Source organism: Nannobrachium achirus, assembly GCF_963921795.1.
Source record: "Nannobrachium achirus genome assembly, chromosome: 23".
NCBI classification, from domain to species: domain Eukaryota; kingdom Metazoa; phylum Chordata; class Actinopteri; order Myctophiformes; family Myctophidae; genus Nannobrachium; species Nannobrachium achirus.
The window spans coordinates 13,862,608-13,882,723 of NC_137830.1; the positions used below are offsets into that span (position 1 = coordinate 13,862,608).

The window sequence follows — 20,116 nt, forward strand, 5'->3', positions numbered from 1 at the left end:
TTCTCTAAAACTAAAAAAGATTTTGACTTGTTTAGGAAACTGTCGAGGTAAAAAAAAAAATGCTGAAAAGGGAATGTTTGTTTTCTTGGCAGTCAAGTCATTTAGTTCGTTCCTATAATCTTGCCTAGCTTTGCTTCCGCAAGCAGTATGCTGCCCGCTTTATCAGTTGATTTCACTGAGGCATAGATGACCAGAGGATTCTTATTTTCTACCTCTATGCCCAAACTTGATATTGAGTGTGCGTCTGTGCTGAATGTTGAGGCGTTTGCTCTGGAACTATTTATTGTAGAAGGCAAAATTGTTATACACGTTATGAGTCAAACCCAACCCATCTATCGTCATGGAATGGTGTACATGTTTTCCTCAGTTCTAAAAGAAAACGTGTATAAGGGGGAGAAGTATGTAATAAACCTGTATTTTTCCACATGGCAGTCTCTGTAAATGTGAGTGTCATTAATAACTTTGTTCACTCTCCAAGTGTCCTTTGTATGGCCTTAGGTGATTGCCTTAGATCAGGCATGTTGTCGATATCTGAAACATTTGCATAGTCGTTTATTGAAAAATAAAACGTGGGAAAAAAATGTTTGTTTAGTTTTTTTTAAAATTTATATGGTTTATGTTGTGGTATTGGGGAAAGTTTTACTAGGTAAGGCACGTGGATAAGGAAAGGGGTTGTGGTCATTGCTGTGAGATGTACGATGTAAGAAAAAGGGGAAACATATGAGTTATTCTGAATGTATTTGTATGGGCTACACTTGCCTGAATAATACTGTACACTTGATACATTACTTCTTGCAATATAGAAAACAGCCAATAGGTGTCTCCATCAACACTAGGAGTTGTTCACTCCATGGACGGATTAACCCCCGCGAGGGCCCCCCCACCCCCCACCATTACCCCTCCTCCCTCCCGACGTGCACTATCCAGCTTGGATTTTAAGCCATGATGATCATCTGTGGACCAAGAAAGCACCTATAGACAACAGAGGAGGGGCCCACACATGTGATTTTTGATTAAAATATACATTTAATTTTTCTAAATTGTCATTGACCACGTGGGCCAGTTCCCTCAAGGGCCCCTGAGAGCCAAGGGCCCCTGGCAACGGCCCCACCGGCCCAATGGTTAATACAGCCCTGGTTCACTCCATCTACATTCTACAAGGTTAAGTAGGCTATTTTGTTCTGACTTGCATCTTCCACGCTTCTGTGGCACAAGACTTAATTTAATGTCTTGATTCAAAGGAGGAGGGGGGGGGGGGGCGTCAAATGTCCCAATAGAAACAATTTCTCAAAGAGTGGTATTATGGAGCACATCTTCTGTTTGATTAGCTGAATTACGTTTCATTGAGAATACCACTGTACACTCATGGCATGCAGCATGTACAATCAATGATGTTGTCTTTTAGCAGTCCTACGATGCCATCTAGTGGTGGAAACCTGCCCACACATTCATGAAGCGACTTGTGACTTTATTTTAGCCTAGCACAGCTAAACAATCCACCCATGTTAAAACAAAGTGGGGATGTATATACTGCAGTTAGTTAGCTGCATTAATATATAGTCTGGCCAAGCCAGGCTAACTTTATTTACCCACCATACATTGGCAATAAAGGTTTATCTGATCTTAGCTTATCTCATAAAGATATAAATAAACCAGGCTGCAGATTTGTCTTAGGCCTACATCTAGGATGATTCAGTTCTGCCTTTGTGAAACAGGCCCCATTAAAGCAATAAGCCACAAGAGGCGAGAGGTTACCGGGGTAGTATAAACCGGCTGAGAGGCGTTGGGAAACACGAGGCACTAGCCGCAGTGTTGCCAACCTAGGGGATTTGTCGCTAGATTTAGCTACTTTCCAGACCCCCTTAGAGACTTAAAGGGGGCCTGTCACCTAAAGGGTAACTGTCACTTTAAGAATCATCTTAAAAAACAAGTTAATATTTTTATGATGTCATTGTGGGGATGTGCAATTATAAGCCAGTGTTTGGGGACACATATTATTTACAGGAGCCACATATAAACCCCTATTTTTTCTCTCTGCCTACATTTGCTGCTTGCCTGCTCCTCAGTGACACACAAACACGCACGCCACATCTCTTTCTCTCTCTACTGGTAATTTTATTACCCTAAAAAACGCGCACGCGCATCTGTTCACGTGCACGCGCTTTTGAGTGCACCCCACCCCTAGCGACTTCTAGCTACTTCCGTTACTGGGGAGTTGGCAACACTGCCATGGCTAGCCGAGTGTTTCCGACCCTCTCAGCCGGTGTATACTACCCCGGTAACCACAAGCCTCGCGTGGCTTATTGCTTTTCTAAAACGGTCACAATACTGCAACATGAAAATCATAGCATTCCATTATTTAAAGAAAAAAGTACACTTCTCCGCCAACAGGGAGAGACATTTCCTTCAGTTTACTAGCCACATCCCAGGAACTTATGGAAGCCAGTGTGTGTTTATAAAGTCACCGTAGTCACGTAGTCACGTCATTCTTTTTGCCAAAACATAGGGAAACAACACTTATGTGTTAGATCAGTCTCATGTTAAGAACCATGTTCGATCCATACACATGTTTATTTTCATCCAGATATGTGCATGGAGAATAGAGACGCTTTTCGCCTTTACAAGCCCCGCCTGGGGACATTCAGTCAATGTCCTATGCATGTGGGCGGTGCTTAGAAGCACCCGCACGGCAGGATTTGAGAGAAAATCAAACGCTCGCTTCTCAAGTTCAGCCTCACAGCACAGTGGAAAGAAAAAACGCACCTGGCTTTGATATAAACTGATTCAAGGTGTGGGTTATAGTGTCATATACCACGGCAACCAGCCAATCAGAATCAAGGAATTGAATTAGCCGTTTTAGAAAAAATAATAGACAACATATTGATGTGAGACTGTGAGTAGATCCACATCCTGAGGCAATACGCTGTCGCTGTCCCTAAGCATTTAAGTGGTTAAGTTAATATATGTGTTTACCTGGCTTACTGTAAGTCACGTTTGTACACTACTTATTGTTACCCTTGACTGACCTCTGTAAGTACCATACTTTTTCTGATTGAATTAAGTTGAAATTGTTTCAAACCTCAAATTGGGTCTTTTTTTTTAAAACTGAAGCTGTAGATTGAAACCAATTTGTCCACTGGGTGTCTCTCAAATATGTAGAAGATCTACACATCCTGTAGACACCAACATTTAGAGTCTCTGTGGTCTGTTATATCAGTGATACGGAGTATGGACAACCTATGTTCTGTTAAATCAATGATATGGAGTATGGACAACCTATGGTCTGTTAAATCATCAATGATATGGAGTATAGACAAGCTACCGCCTGAAGCTTTTCATGTTGATATGTAAACACATTATATTACATACTGTAACTGCAGCAAGAAGACAATAGAGCAGAAACATCCAAGTAAAATGTTTAGCATATATGTTGTGGCCACCTAACCTGGCAGAGAGTTTTATTTTAATTTTGTTTTTTTACCTTAAATTTAAAAAAGTATCAATACAATACCACAATGTGGAATGTAGAAACAGACAGTCACTGACAGATACATTAAAAGCCACCAATTGCAACTCTAGAATATTTAAAAAATGTAGAATTGCGACACCAACCATTGACAGCCTATGCATCTGCATTCTGTAGCACTTCCCATTTAAATCTACAAAGTAACTGGTAACTAAACATTACAAATAATTGTAGTGGAATAAAAGTAAAATACATTGCCGTTAAAGGCCAAAGAAGACATGGCACCCTTTTCACTGTTTTTGCTTTTTGCCACCTCCTCCTTTTATTGCTGAAATTACAACTCTGAGAAGAACATACTAAAAGATAGGCACTATCGGAAAATTAAGACTTAAAATCTATGTTTTGACGACATACTATATAGTCTTATGTCATTTTGGGGGTTTTGAAGACAATCTGAAAAAACATACTAAAAGACAGGCGCTTAAAACCTATTGGTTTCCGAGTTATCGCACTGAAAAATCTAGGATTAGATTTAGAATTAAGGAGAACATTTCTAAGACATTTTAAGTGTGCCTGCAGCTCGATAAGTGTATGCAACCTTGTGTAGCGGTTGGTGTTAGCATTAGCATTTGTTAGCATTAGCATTTTTAGCATTAGCATTTGTTAGCATCAGCATTTGCGAGAAAAAAAAGTAGGGTCACACATCCACACGTTCGTCTCGACGAGCTATACAACATACCAAAAGATAGGCACTATCGGAAATTTAAGACTTAAAATCTATGTTTTGACGCCTTACTTTTGTCTTTTGTAATTTTGGGGGTTTTGAAGACAATCTGAAAAAATAAATAAATAATAATTTCATATCCACGCGTTCGTCTCGAAGAGCTATACAACATACTAAAAGACAGCCGCTTAAAACCTATTGGTATCTTGGTAAGTAATTTAAAATCTATGTCTTGAGGCCTTACTATAGTCTTATGTAATTTTGGGGGTTTTGAAGACTATCTGAAAAAAATGAATTCATTTCATATCCACGCGTTCGTCTCGAAGAGCTATACAACATACTAAAAGACAGGCGCTTAAAACCTATTGGTTTCCGAGTTATGGCACTGTTAAAAATCTAGGATTGCATTTGTCGAAAAAAAGTATTGGTTTCCCAGTTATCGCACTTTGAAAAATCTAGCTGTTGTTAGCATTAGCATTTGTTAGCATTAGCATTTGTCGAAAAAAAGTAGGGTTCCAGGGGTCACACAGCAATATGTCACACATCCACACGTTCGTCTCGACGAGCTAAGAAACATACCAAAAGATAGAGACTATCGGAAATGTTGGACTTAAAATCTATGTTTTAACGCCTTACTATAGTCTTATGTAATTTTGGGGGTTTTGAAGTCAATCTGAAAAAAATGAATAAATGTCATATCCACGCGTTTGTCTCCAAGAGCTATACAACATACTAAAAGACGGGCAACCTATTGAATAAATGAATAAATGTCATATCCACGCGTTTGTCGCCAAGAGCTATACAACATACTAAAAGACGGGCAACCTATTGGTTTCCGAGTTATCGCACTTTGAAAAATCTAGCAGTTGTTAGCATTAGCATTTGTTAGCATTAGCATTTGTCGAAAAAAAGTAGGGTTTCAGCGGTCACATAGCAATATGTCACACATCCACACGTTCGTCTCGACGAGCTAAGAAACATACCAAAAGATAGAGACTATCGGAAATTTTGGACTTAAAATCTATGTTTTGACGCCTTACTATAGTCTTATGTAATTTTGGGGGTTTTGAAGTCAATCTGAAAAAAAAATGAATACATTTCATATCCACGCATTCGTCTCGAAGAGCTATACAACATACTAAAAGACGGGCGCTTAAAACCTATTGGTTTCCCAGTTATCGCACTTTGAAACATCTAGCAGTTGTTAGCATTAGCATTTGTTAGCATTAGCATTTGTCGAAAAAAAGTAGGGTTCCAGGGGTCACATAGCAATATGTCACACATCCACACGTTCGCCTCGACGAGCTAAGAAACATACCAAAAGATAGAGACTATCGGAAATTTTGGACTTAAAATCTATGTTTTGACGCCTTACTTATAGTCTTATGTAATTTTGGGGGTTTTGAAGTCAATCTGAAAATAATGAATACATTTCATATCTACACATTCGTCTCGAAGAGCTATACAACATACTAAAAGACGGGCGCTTAAAACCTATTGGTTTCCCAGTTATCGCACTTTGAAACATCTAGCAGTTGTTAGCATTAGCATTTGTTAGCATTAGCATTTGTTGAAAAAAAGTAGGGTTCCAGGGGTCACATAGCAATATGTCACACATCCACACGTTCGTCTCGATGAGCTAAGAAACATACCAAAAGATAGAGACTATCGGAAATTTTGGACTTAAAATATATGTTTTGACGCCTTACTATATATAGTCTTATGTAATTTTGGGGGTTTTGAAGTCAATCTGAAAAAAATGAATACATTTCATGTCCACGCGTTCGTCTCGAAGAGCTATACAACTTACTAAAAGACGGGCGCTTAAAACCTATTGGTTTCCGAGTTATCGCACTTTGAAAAATCTAGCAGTTGTTAGCATTAGCATTTGTCGAAAAAAAGTAGGGTTCCAGGGGTCACACAGCAATGTGTCACACATCCACACGTTCGTCTCGACGAGCTATACAACATACCAAAAGATAGGCACTATCGGAAATTTTGGACTTAAAATCTGTTTTGACGCCTTACTATAGTCTTATGTAATTTTGGGGGTTTTGAAGTCAATCTGAAAAAATAAAAATAAATGTCATATCCACGCGTTCGTCTCCAAGAGCTATACAACATACTAAAAGACGGGCACTTAAAACCTATTGGTTTCCGAGTTATCGCACTTTGAAAAATCTAGCAGTTGTTAGCATTAGCATTTGTTAGCATTAGCATTTGTGGAAAAAAAGTAGGGTTCCAGGGGTCACACAGCAATATGTCACACATCCACACGTTCGTCTCGACGAGCTAAGAAACATACCAAAAGATAGAGACTATCGGAAATGTTTGACTTAAAATCTATGTTTTGACGCCTTACTATATATAGTCTTATGTAATTTTGGGGGTTTTGAAGTCAATCTGAAAAAAATGAATACATTTCATGTCCACGCGTTCGTCTCGAAGAGCTATACAACATACTAAAAAACAGGCGCTTAAAACCTATTGGTTTCCCAGTTATCGCACTTTGAAAAATCTAGCAGTTGTTAGCATTAGCATTTGTTAGCATTAGCATTTGTCGAAAAAAAGTAGGGTTCCAGGGGTCACATAGCAATATGTCACACATCCACACGTTAGTCTCGATGAGCTAAGAAACATTCCAAAAGATAGAGACTATCGGAAATTTTGGACTTAAAATCTATGTTTTGACGCCTTACTATAGTCTTAGGTAATTTTGGGGGTTTTGAAGTCAATCTGAAAAAAAATGAATACATTTCATATCCACGCATTCGTCTCGAAGAGCTATACAACATACTAAAAGACGGGCGCTTATAACCTATTGGTTTCCCAGTTATCGCACTTTGAAAAATCTAGCAGTTGTTAGCATTAGCATTTGTTAGCATTAGCATTTGTCGAAAAAAAAGTAGGGTTCCAGGGGTCGCACAGCAATGTGTCACACATCCACACGTTCGTCTCGACGAGCTATACATTATACTAAAAGATAGGCACTATCGGAAAATTAAGACTTAAAATCTTTGTTTTGACGGCATACTAATAGTCTTATGTCATTTTGGGGGTTTTGAAGACAAACAAAAAAAATTAATCAATTTCATATCTACGCGTTTGTCTCGACGAGGTATACAACATACTAAAAGACGGGCACTTAATACCTATTGGTTTCTGATTCATCGCACTTTGAAAAATTTAGGATTTGATTTAGAATTAAGGAGAAAATGTCAAAGACATTTTAAGTATGCCTGCAGCTCGATAAGTGTGTGCAACCTTGTGTAGCGGTTGGTGTTTGTATTTTTGGCACAAGAAATCTTGTGAAATAAAATGTCGTCAACCAATCATCAAGGATGATGATATACGAAAGAAGAAGCATTTGTTAGCATTAGCATTTGTTAGCATTAGTTCCAGGGGTCGCACAGCAATGTGTCACACATCCACACGTTCGTCTCGACAAGCTATACAACATACTAAAAGATGGGCACTATCGGAAAATTAAGACCTAAAATCTGTTTTGACGACATACTATCAAGACGATCATTTCAATTTTATTGGTGATTAGACGAGGATGGTGATCAACTACGTGTTGGATTTTCAGCAGAGGCCTGTTGTGAAGGGGAGATTTGGAAGGACAAGGACATAATTATCTTTTCTCTGTGTTTCCCCCAGGGTGTGTAAGACATGGCCAACGTCCCAGATGGCTGTGTCCTGTCTGTGGCCACCGACTAGACGCAGGAAAAACTATTCACGTAAAGATGGCAATAATATCTCTGGCAGTCCAATGTCTGCATGGGCACACTCCACCACCGAGCTTTAACTGTCCGAGGCCTGAAAAGGTTGAGAACCACTGCTATAATAGACCACAGAACTGACGTCACTGCCGCTAGATGCCTAATTGGGAGATAAGCGACCGTCAGGTTGCATGTAAAAATTGGCCTGATGTTGGTGCTAAATAGGACAGATCCATGTTGATGACATGAGTGTATAGACATACTGTGTGCCGATTTGCGTGATTTTAGGGCAACATTTGTAGGAGCAGTGTCCAAAAATGTGTTTTGCAAGAATCTGCCTCATGGCTAGAAATGAGGTGGAGGTTGTGGTTTGGCAGCCAAGGAGTGTGTGTGCAAAGTTTGGCATGGATCGGGGCAACGGTGGCGGAGATATGAGTAGGGCAAAAGTGTGACATGACGTGATGTGATGTGACGTGACGTGACGTGACGTGACGTGATGTGACCTGACAGACTGACGGACTGACAGCCGGTGGAGGTTTTGATAGGCGACCTGATGGTCGCAATAAAAAGCTTTCTTTCATCCTTTTTTGTCACACAATATGTATATCACTCATTTGTGATCATTTATTGTCTCCACCAGGCCAGACGTCCGATACTCCACTTTTAAAGCCGAATTTAAATCGGTTCGGGGAGTCACAACATCTCGGCAGCACCAAATAGCCAACTTAATGACACCCCCCCCATCAGCATCGGCCCTATTGCTGAGTGTCCGTGTGTCTGTGAGTAGCTAATCTCCGGCACCGCTGGACCAAGCCCTTGATTGTGTTTTAACCTAGCCTGGAATCCAGCCTGTTTGCTCCGTTCCACATTTTGTAGAGACAATACAAAATGTGGAACGGAGCAAACAGGCTGGATTCCAGGCTAGTTTTAACCCTCAATATGTGATAGCAATCAAATCAAATCAAACACGAATGTAATAAGTAGTACATTTTAAAATATCATTAAATAATAATAAGGGAACTGAAAGCCTTCTTTTTTGGCAATGTGTATTTCAATAAATACGTACAGGAAAAATGTACAGAACATCTGGAAATTATACAACAAAAGTATATGGACTTAACATGCACATTACTCATTTGTGTTTGTCTACAAAAAGCGCTGACTAAAGCAGTGGAAATCAGTATGGTAAGAACAGGTAAAAAAGAAAAGGCTCATCAAAGTCCTAAAAGTTAAAAGGAAGAGGGGGAAGAAAAAAAAACTGGTTTCAAAATATTTCTAAAAGCATTTCTTTTTACAGTGCAAAACTGTTATTTTGATCATATCAAAACAGGTGTTAGAGCAGTCTTTGCTATTCAACAAAAGTGAATACATTCAGCCTTAATTCTATACCTCATTGATACAAAGCCCAGTTTATGATTGTTTGCACGTCGTGCCTCGTGCTGGAAATCGCGCCGACCGGCTATTTCCGGTGTGAGACACTGCCGCTCAAACAAGTTATACATCAGGCACAACACTTAGAAGACGAGTGGCTTCCTATGTCCTTTACACTGAAAAGCCAGGCAATGGAGGCCTGTGTGTGAGGAGGACCCCACAACTCTATGCGCACACTCGCACACACACACACACACACACACACACACACACACTCACACACACACACACACACACACACACACGCACGCACGCACGCACGCACGCACACACGCACACACACTCACAGAACACTGAGTGACTTTGATCAGGAATGGCTTGACCAACGGAGTCCTAATAGTCCAAACACGTCAATGACAACACTCGTTTGACAAAGGTTTATGGTTTAGAGACGTTCTTTTAAAACGTTCAATTTGACCTGCTTCCTGGGCCAATTGACACCATTCAGCCAACCAGAGTTGTTGTGCATACATGTACAACAGAGTTAAAAGTGTTTTCTTTGGAAGCCATGTTGGCCTACAGCGCCAACCATGTTCACTTTTAGTTTAGAGACAGTCATGGCTGGCAGAGAGATGTGACAGCCCAGTGTTTTTCAGGAAGAGAACAAAAGTTTTAAAAGGAACAAGCGTTACAGGAGGAAAAAGAAAAGCAAGAAACCAAATGCGCCTAGTACACATAAAGTTACATACAGTGTCAGAGCTTAAGGCGTTGGGGACCACACAGAGGGAAATAAAACACCTTGTTTGTTGTCCCTCCCTGCACAAACTATTCTATGGCTATAGCTGCAAAGACATGGAAATCTACAGGCTACGGGTTTGGGGGCAGATCCAATTCAAACTGTATAATAATGTTATGGTTGTTTGGGCTGAGAAGTGAGAAGCAATATGATACATGAACAGCTTCAATAATGCAGTGTTTCATATACTGGTTCTTGACTTCAGTGTCAACATCAAACTTTAATCTGAGTGTGTGGCTCTCAAACAATGTGTTGTACATTTTTGTCTATGGGAGCGAGAGTTATCTCAAACTCCTTCGACAACCTGCCAATCCAATTGTATGACTTGAATAGACAATCTAGAGTCGCAGATGTGATGAATTCAGGTAATGCCAAGACTGCTGCTTCTTGGCAGGTATACAGGTATATTGGCCTACCTTGTAGGGCATTACCTACATGTACAACCTTTAAGGAATTGTGAGGTTGTACTATTCAATTCTGGGTATAGATGAAAGAAACATATACCGGCAGTTGTTATCTTTCCACATTTCCTATGACCAGAAAAGACACCTAGAAGCAATAATCACTGTTTTCATAAGTTGAAACCAGCACTGGTGGGCTTATGCATACAGCATATTTACCAGTGGACCATAATATGTTTTAAACAGTCCCAGGATATAATCTGTGTGTGTGTGTGTGTGTGTGTGTGTGTGTGCTTGCATGAATGTAGTATGAATGTAGTACGCGCGCGCACGCACGCACGCACGCACGCACGCACGCACGCACGCACGCACGCACGCACGCACACACACACACACACACACACACACACACACACACACACACACACACACACACACACTCTAACAATGTCACATGAAAGTTAGGGAGTAGGGAGTTTGATGTGAAATGCCCCATATACTGTTGTAGATTACAGAATAGTAAGTTAAAGGGCTCTAAAGTAAAGCTTCATAAGTTCGTTTTCCTGCTGTCCCTAGTTTGTCGTCGTTAATTCAACATTTTTTTCAAGTCAGTTCCAGTTTGAGAATCATAACACTAATGAAAAAGTAACAGATGGTTCAGTTTGTGTTGCGTTTTAAAAACCACTAGATACCTTATTATGCGATACGATGACAAGGGTTTCTGTTTATGCATTTGTGTTCCAACTGCTGCTGCCTTTCATGATGGGGTCAAATCCAGTAGTTCTCCATTAACTCTGGAGATTGCAACATTTTTTGACAGGTTACGTAATATACCATGACACTTTCCTGTTGATTATTTTAGACGAATACAAGGTTCACAAGTTTAAATGTGCTTGGTGAACGTAATGAACAAAAGTCGACGGTGAGGGATATGACCCAACCTTGTAGTTAATGTGATTCTTCTGCTTGTGTCTGGAATCTGGTGGTTATAGGCTCAAGAATGCATTGGAGGCCGATCACACCGGACACATCTGGCCTAGATATGGCCTACATCTGGCCTACATATGGCCCAGATATGGCCTACATCTTGGCACAAACGGCTCAAGGTTTGCTGTACGCCCAGGGTCCCATTGACCAAGATTCGCAGGAAGCGCTGTGATTGGCCAGCGGCAGCGGGAGGCTTGATTAAATGAACTCATAAATAGCACCGCTCACTTCACACTAGGTGTGATTTTTGCAAGTGTTATCAATGTGAATGAAGCACTGTGTTAGCTGCTTTCGCTTTGCAGGTCGCCTTCCGTTTATGTGTTCTAAGCGCCTAGTGTTTTTCAGGGCGCCTCCAGTTGGAAAAAACAAAAATACAAAATCAACTCAAAGCAGTGAAGCGCTGCAGATCATTGCTGCTTCTTCTCCACTGTCCAATCAGATGAGTTGAGAGGCGGTGAACACTGAACAGATATATACTGTATAAACATTGATACCTCATTGTTCAATGGAGCGATGTGAGTAAAAGGTAAAAGGATACTAAATAAGCGATTTAAACGCTTGTTTCACCCTGTCGCTTAAAATGTATTTTCCGCGAAAATTGCAAACATCTGATAGTGTGGTAGGACTACCTTTGTGTTCTGGAATACGATGTGCAGAAAACAGGTAATCTGTGCCTTTTACCGGTCTCGAACTCTGCTGGAACCAAACGTAGCTGAACCTCATCTCGGAGCCGATAGTGGAGAGTGGTTCCAATCAGAGCTATGGGGGTCCCTGGCCTAATCATGCGCACCAAACCGAAACCTTGAAATGAAAACGTTTGAGAACCACTGATTTATCACTCAAGAACTGGATAGAAGGAAGAGGCACTTCTTGAATCGCTGGTTTCTTTTTTTCTTCCTTTTTGTCCCCCAAAAGTTGTACTTTTCTTTTCTTTCTTTTCATTTGTTTTGTCCTCTCTTCTTGTCAGGTAAATATGTTGAATGTTTGATGTTATTCTCTGTGTGGACACTAGATGGTGGTGTCGTCTCAGGGGCCTGATGCTGGTAGGCACTTGGTAGCGGCTCTGTGAGGGCCAGTCAGGACCCTGCTATGTCATCAGAATGGGCTTTTGCCTTACTTCCAGGATATCTGCACAAACACACAGCATACCAGGGCTGAACTAACCGCTTTGAACACATTTTAAATAAAATGATCCTATAATACAACAGTATATAAGGCCTACATGCAGGTCACAAGGGGGGGGGGGAGTGGGACTGAGTTACTAGGGCCCAAGGTGGAGGGGCCTTAATTATTTCATGCTTTAACTATTGAGAAATAGTTAAAGCATGATCTACAAGCTGCGCGCTTGTAGATCTGCTATTCTTGAAAAGTCGTGAAAATGCATGCAAATCTTTGAATATTTTTTAAGTGAACATTTGTAACTCAAACTCTGGGGGTCCCTACATGAAAAGGTTTGAGCACCACTGACATAGAAACATAGGTTTTTCAAACAACCTTGGAAGGATTTGAAATATTCAAAAACTTGCACAAATGTTCACGATATTTCAAAAATAGCAGATCTACAAGCTTGAAAAAGCACCAAATAATGCGTAATAATGCGTTCCCAGTCTAAAAGCACTTGGAATTGTAGGAGTAGGCATTACATTAGTTTTACTCCTCATCTGTTCCATTGTGAAAATAGCAGATCTACATGCTCACAATGCCTTGCGTTGAGAGGCGTTGTGAGCCTGTAGATCTGCTATTTTCACAATGTCGGTCTCTATTATTTGACAATTTGGAATTTTTTTGACCAGACGTACTGAAAAGGTCTTAAAAGTCCTTAATTTGTCACTTTAGAAATGTGCAGATCCCATGCATATACTTATACTGTATCTTATACAAGTCTGTTTACTCTTGATTGAGAATTAATGAGAAAACAATCTTAACATTAAGCTGAACATCTGGGGACCCCCCAAAATAATTTGGGGACCCCCCTAGATGTTGAGAACCACTGCTGTAGGTGATAGGGCATTCACGAAAAGTGATTTTTAGTATTCAAATTATTCGACCTCAAAGTATTCGAATATTCGACAGCACTGGCCTAACTGTCAAATATTAAGTAAGCAAGAGGCAAACATTGTGAAAATAGCCGATCTACATGCTCACAACGCCTCGCGTTGCGAGGCGTTGTGAGCATGTAGATCTGCTATTTTCACAATATTTATCTGCGGAACCGAGTCACATTAAATGTAATACCTACATTCCAAGCGCTTGTCAGGGTGGGGGTCCCCAGTTCAAATATGTTTATTTTGGGTGTCACGGCCTAAAAAGGTTTGGGAAGCCCTGGTATAGAGCATTAACAAATTCATCCACCAGGGGCATTGACAACTCATTCTTATGACTTCCTATCTAGCCCAGCTTTATAAACTATATATATTTTTTAAAGAGAAAACAATACAAAAATTAAAATAAGCGAATATTCGACTTCGGTGAACAACGTCGAATAGTGACTTTGATATTCGAATATTCGAATATTTGGTGAATGCCCCAGTAGGTGACATGATGGCACTGACCTGTAGTGATGCGGTGGAGGGGCAGGGTGACGTAGGTGACATGATGGCACTGACCTGTAGTGATGCGGTGGAGGGGCAGGGTGACGTAGGTGACATGATGGCACTGACCTGTAGTGATGCGGTGGAGGGGCAGGGTGACGTAGGTGACATGATGGCACTGACCTGTAGTGATGCGGTGGAGGGGCAGGGTGACGTAGGTGACATGATGGCACTGACCTGTAGTGATGCGGTGGCGGGGCAGGGTGACGTAGGTGACATGATGGCACTGACCTGTAGTGATGCGGTGGAGGGGCAGGGTGACGTAGGTGACATGATGGCACTGACCTGTAGTGATGCGGTGGAGGGGCAGGGTGACGTAGGTGACATGATGGCACTGACCTGTAGTGATGCGGTGGAGGGGCAGGGTGACGTAGGTGACATGATGGCACTGACCTGTAGTGATGCGGTGGAGGGGCAGGGTGACGTAGGTGACATGATGGCACTGACCTGTAGTGATGCGGTGGAGGGGCAGGTGACGTAGGTGACATGATGACACTGACCTGTAGTGATGCGGTGGAGGGGCAGGGTGACGTAGGTGACATGATGGCACTGACCTGTAGTGATGCGGTGGAGGGGCAGGGTGACGTAGGTGACATGATGGCACTGACCTGTAGTGATGCGGTGGAGGGGCAGGGTGACGTAGGTGACATGATGGCACTGACCTGTAGTGATGCGGTGGAGGGGCAGGGTGACGTAGGTGAGATGGGAGTAGAGCAGAAAGTAGTCCTCTGTCCGGTTGAGTTTCAGCCAGGAACCCACCAGCGAGCGGCCCGTCCCCGACAGCGAGCGAGAGCGGAGGTTGGTGGCGTTGTGTAGATCTGTGAAGACAATTCACAATTACAATGAACAATTTAGGCATTTTAGCAGAAGCTGTGTGACCTAAAAATCCTCCTCTGCAACTATCAATTATTTTCTTGGTTATTGTTCTGTCGATTACTCTTTAAATGCATCAAATAATTGAGTAGTATTTTGGATAATTAAAATTTTAAAAATATCTAATCAAAATAATCAATTAGTCTGACTACTTTACACTTTGTCATGCAACTGCCACACAGACATTCTGAAAATATCTGATCTCACAACGTGCTCTGATTGTGTAGGTTGGCTATTTTCAGAACTTCTATTATTTGTTATAGTCGATTAAACTGATCAGTTCGATTAACTGTCGCACCCCTACTCCGGAATGTTATGTGCAGGTTCTCTCAGCTATGAAAAGCTCCAGAGGGAATAAATAGTCCAGTTTCCACTAGTGGGTCAAACTCAGCTAACAGGGCTGACTCAGTGTTTGGGTGAGCGAGTTCGTTCCAGTTTCTACTACTATTCTTACATCTGGTAAGCACGCAGAGATGATAGAGTATGTCTTGTCTTCTGTTTTCAATGTGAATTAGTACAGTATTTCCCGCCGCAGCCTGAAGACCCACCTCTTCAGACTCCACCTCAGCACCTAACACTTCTCTGTTCTTGAATCCATTTTGATTGATTGAAGACCTTATTAGAAGTTTGCATAGGAAAAGGTACAGTTTCAAGACAGTACAGTTCACTGGTACTGTGGTAAACGGTCAACTAAAAGGAGATAAAAGAAAGTCTTATGGCTTATTTACATAGGAAACCTTCTTGTCACCTTCGTTCAATAGATGCTAGTTTACTAGGCAGACATATCTTGGTCACTAGCAGTGGTGCAATGGCCATTCAATGTTTGGGGGGTCGCGAACGTCACTCAACACTTACTATACAGGTCTATTGATATGCATATAGGCTCGTTTCTTTGTTAAAACAGTTGTCGAGGTGTGAACTTTGGGGGGTGCGAGACCCCGGCTCAGAAAAGATATGGGTCGTCGGGGGCGCGCGACCCAAGACTACGGCAACACTGGTCACTAGTTCTCATGTTTTTGTTACTTACTGTTAGATTAGCACATAATGTTTAGAAGCTAGTCTCGCGTGGCCAGACTGTTGACTCCGCGATTTGGAAATGCTCCCATCTACAGTCTGGTGCATCAAGAGAAGAACGATGAGTAGCGGTTAAAGCGGAAGTGAAGCCTCCTCGTCACTTCCGTTTCCGTCTCACATCGCACACATTTATCATTATATAAATAAAAATCATATAAGCATATTTAGCTTGCTGCTTAGCAGAAATGACATTTTAAAATATATTTTCTTGAACGGTAATGCCCGTTTCCATTACTCGCCGTTCGGGAGCTGCTGTTCCAGACTCTATATAGCATTCAGAGATTGTGGAATAGTTGTCTGGCTACGTGAGACTATTTAGAAGCTAACCTCAGATGCATGTTGTTCAGACAGATTCAAGTTCATTGGGCCTCAATAAGCTGTTCCTAAATCTCAGACTATATTTGAGTGTAATTTGCTGTGTACATTCTCCAAGAAGTAAAGTCTGATGTGCGATTCATGAAAGCGGGTGCAGAGCCTTGATTTGTGCGGATCACAGGTAGGGCTGTCACAATTATTACATAATCGTCTAATCGTGATTATTTGACATTATCGCAATTGTTTTGTCATGATCGTGAATGTTGAAAAATGTCAGAAATAGTGGAAACAGCAGATCTACAAGCTCACAATGCGTCGCATCGCGACGCGTTGTGAGCTTGTAGATCGGCTATTTCCACTATCAATGTTATTTTTTAAGTAGTAAGTTGTCAAATATGTCAGTAATTTCTTCATGTATTTAGGTTTTGTGTCATATCTGCCATGTGCAACTTCAAAGCCTAAAAGCCAAACAGAAATGTAATTGTCAATGACAAAAACACAATTAAATCGTTAATCGCCAATTATTTGAGTGACAATTAATCGTCATGTAAAATGTCATATCGTGACAGCCCTAATCACAGGTGTATCTCATGATGAATCTGCATGAATAACAGCTGAGCGTATTATCACAAGTGCTCTCCCGTGGGGATCGTTTGCATCGTTCCACTTCACAACATAAAAGGCAACAGGAACTATCCAACTTTAAACTGACCTCACCTAAGGTGAAACCTTGTCTCTCGTCAAAAAGAACAGATCTGCAAGCTTACAGCGCGATCACGCAATGGAACATCAGAGTGTATTTTAGAATTTCAATCCTGAAAAGTTTTGGACACGAGGTTTGCACCCGACAGAGACGATATCAAGCTGGACGGTTCTTTCAAAAAAAAAAAAAGAAAAAAAAAAGAATAATAAAAATAATAATAAAAAAAAGGCAGAGAATCACTGCACACAACACATTTGTTGAGGAAGACGCTACCATCATCGTCCTCCTCCCGGAAGAACTCCTCGCTGTCATTGGCTGAGTGGGACTTCTTCATCTCGGCGATGCGGTTGCGGGGAACCTTACGACGCAGCGACGGGGAGAAGAACGAGGGACGGTTCCGCTCTGGAGTGGGAGGGGTGCTGAACGAGGTCACCTGGCAGGAAAAGCAAAAAAAGCAGAGATCCATTCATCTCAAACGACAGGAAGAAGGATCTGCCACCGCTGTCACTTTTCGTAAATATATTGATTGATTGATTGATTGATTGATTGATTGATTGAATACTTTATTAGAAGTTTGCATAGGAAAAGGTACAGTTTCATGACAGTACAGTTCACTGGTACTACTAAGGTCTACTAAAAAGAGATCCTAGAAAAGACTAAGCTTATTTCCACAGGAAACCATTAAAGTATCTCATATAACATTGAATGACAGACGAATAGAAGACAGTACTATGCAGTAGATATAGTCAGTAAAAAAATAAAAAATTAAAGAACAAAATAATATGACGTTTTATGGGCGTCAAAATAATCTCCTGATTACCTTACACTTACAGTAAGTGTCCAAGTGCAACATCAACATAAACTAATAATTAAGTATTGAATAGGGCAATAAAACGAGTGGAGCATATTACTATTATGCGATAACAAAGTCATGATTTGTCAGTAATAGTAAATATATCGGATGAGGAATATAGTTTAAAGAGATAGTTCACCAAAATAATTACTTTTTTTCTATCGATTACTCACACCATGGAGAGTTGAATTCATGGATATCTTTAGTTTTTTTGTCTCATTCCTAAGTCAATGATTTGAAAACCAGCAATGGTTCCCTATGGAGACACACAGAGCCTAATTTGTTCCCTATGGAGACACAGAGAGTCTCCTCAAATTATTGGCTTAGGAATGCGAAAAAATCGAAACAATATCCATGAATTCAAGTCTCCATGGGGTGAGTAATTGTTAGGAAAAAAGAACAACTCATTTGGGGGTGAACTATCCCTTTAACCTGTTTGTTTTAGTATTCCATTTTCCGACTGTTCCCAGCCATCATCATATCTTAATATCAAGACACATAAAAGAGGCATTTCAACCTAGACATGAAATCTATTGTAGCCAATATTTCAATAGCCAAAAGAAGGTTAGTAGTGTGTGTATGTATGTACGCAGCAGACACACATCTGAAGCACAGGCGTACTAAATGATGGATATTTCAGTGCAGTGAGACATGAATGATTGATGATGACCTGATTTCTGCCATGCACATAAACGCACTCACACACACACGCACAGTAGCACACACACACGCACGCACACGCACACGCACACACACACACACACACACACACACACACACACACACACACACACACACACACACACACACACACACACACAGAGACACAAACACAGGCATGCAAGGATGTGTTCATACAGAGTTACAGACTGCTGCGGACCCCATGAGACAAGCGATCCAGGGTGAACTCCTGCTCTGTCCCCTGCCTTGCACATCGCCTGGTCACCGGTGTGAATGCAGTGCACGCAGTGTAGTTGTGACACCAACTGGTGCAATCACACTCATGCACGTCGGCATGTTTGCCTTTTTGGTTCTTCTTTTTATAGACCATATTCATCTTGGCAGCCATCTTGCCATCAAGTAAATGAAATGCCACCCGTCAGAAAATATGAATAATAACTAGAAATCTACTAACTAGACCTCGCCCTAAAGGGCGAGGTCGTGCCACAGTGATGTGGACATCAGGGATGTGTACATCAGGTATCTCCATATATGGGCATAAAAGGAGGTTCCCCTGACATCACAGTGACAACAGAGCATGATGTCAGAGTGGCAAACCCATAGGCCGTACAGTCGAATAAAAAAAAAAAAACATTATCCCCAAGCATTTATTATATCTTAATAAAATAGATTTAGCAAAATAATCAATTAAATGGATTAGCTGGATTAAGCGCTGCGCTCAGGGGTGTCCTTGGGTACAAGGATTCACTGCGAGCCCCCCATGAATGTTCTTCATAGGGGCAGGGTTTTTAACCCATTTACGCATTATTGTGTGCTTTAACTATTGAAGACTATCAAAGACTATGAGCTACCCAAGACAAATTTTCACGATTTTTCAAAAATAGCAGCTATACAAGCTCACAGCGCGGCACAGAGTGCTGCGCTACGAGCGCGGCACTACGAGTCTTTGAATATTTCAAATCCTTCTAAGGTTTTTTGAAAAACCTATGTTTCCCATAAGCAAAATCTGAGTTACAAATGTCCGCTTAAAAAATACATATATTCAATGATTTGCACACATTTTCACAACTTTAAAAAAAAAAGCAGATCTACCAGCTTGCAACGCGGCACTTGGTGCCGCGCTGTGAGCTTGTATACAGTATCTGCTATTTTTCAATAGCCAAAGTATATATAAAATAATGAAGGCCCCTCCACCTTGGGCCCTAGTAACTCAGTCCCACTAACCCTTGTGAAGCCCCTGGCTGCGCTCCTCCTCACTTACTCTTTCGTGGATGGGGGAGTCGGGGTCCTCCTCCGTCCCGCAGGGGGACGTGTCCCCCGTGGGCACCCTGCTGACCGCCATCTCGGCGTGGCCCTTCCCCTGCGGGCCCTTCATCCTCACAAACTCCATGTTGTTGTACTTGTAGAAGCCAAAGGACATCCTCTGGGCCATCTTGGCCGCCACGCTCACCTGGTGGCAACACGGGAAAGGATGAGAATTATTTCACATGGATTAAATTAAAGCAAAATACAATCTCACGGCCGAAAATGACGTACGGACGATTTATCAAACTCTAATC

At 41.4% G+C, this 20,116-nt stretch overlaps 1 protein-coding gene across 1 annotated transcript in view; it reads right to left on the bottom strand.

The window, feature by feature from the left end:
- Positions 1 to 12,554: 12,554 nt before the first annotated feature.
- kiaa0930 overlaps positions 12,555 to 20,116 on the bottom strand; it is a gene marked incomplete at its 3' end in the record, with an annotated part of 84,351 nt that continues 76,789 nt past the window's right edge. The window contains exons 7-10 of the mRNA XM_080754629.1: positions 19,819 to 20,007; positions 17,297 to 17,456; positions 14,721 to 14,876; positions 12,555 to 12,595 (exon numbers count right to left, since the gene is read on the bottom strand). Coding sequence (XP_080610755.1) covers positions 12,555 to 12,595; positions 14,721 to 14,876; positions 17,297 to 17,456; positions 19,819 to 20,007 — 546 coding nt within the window. The remainder of the gene's footprint in view (positions 12,596 to 14,720; positions 14,877 to 17,296; positions 17,457 to 19,818; positions 20,008 to 20,116) is intronic.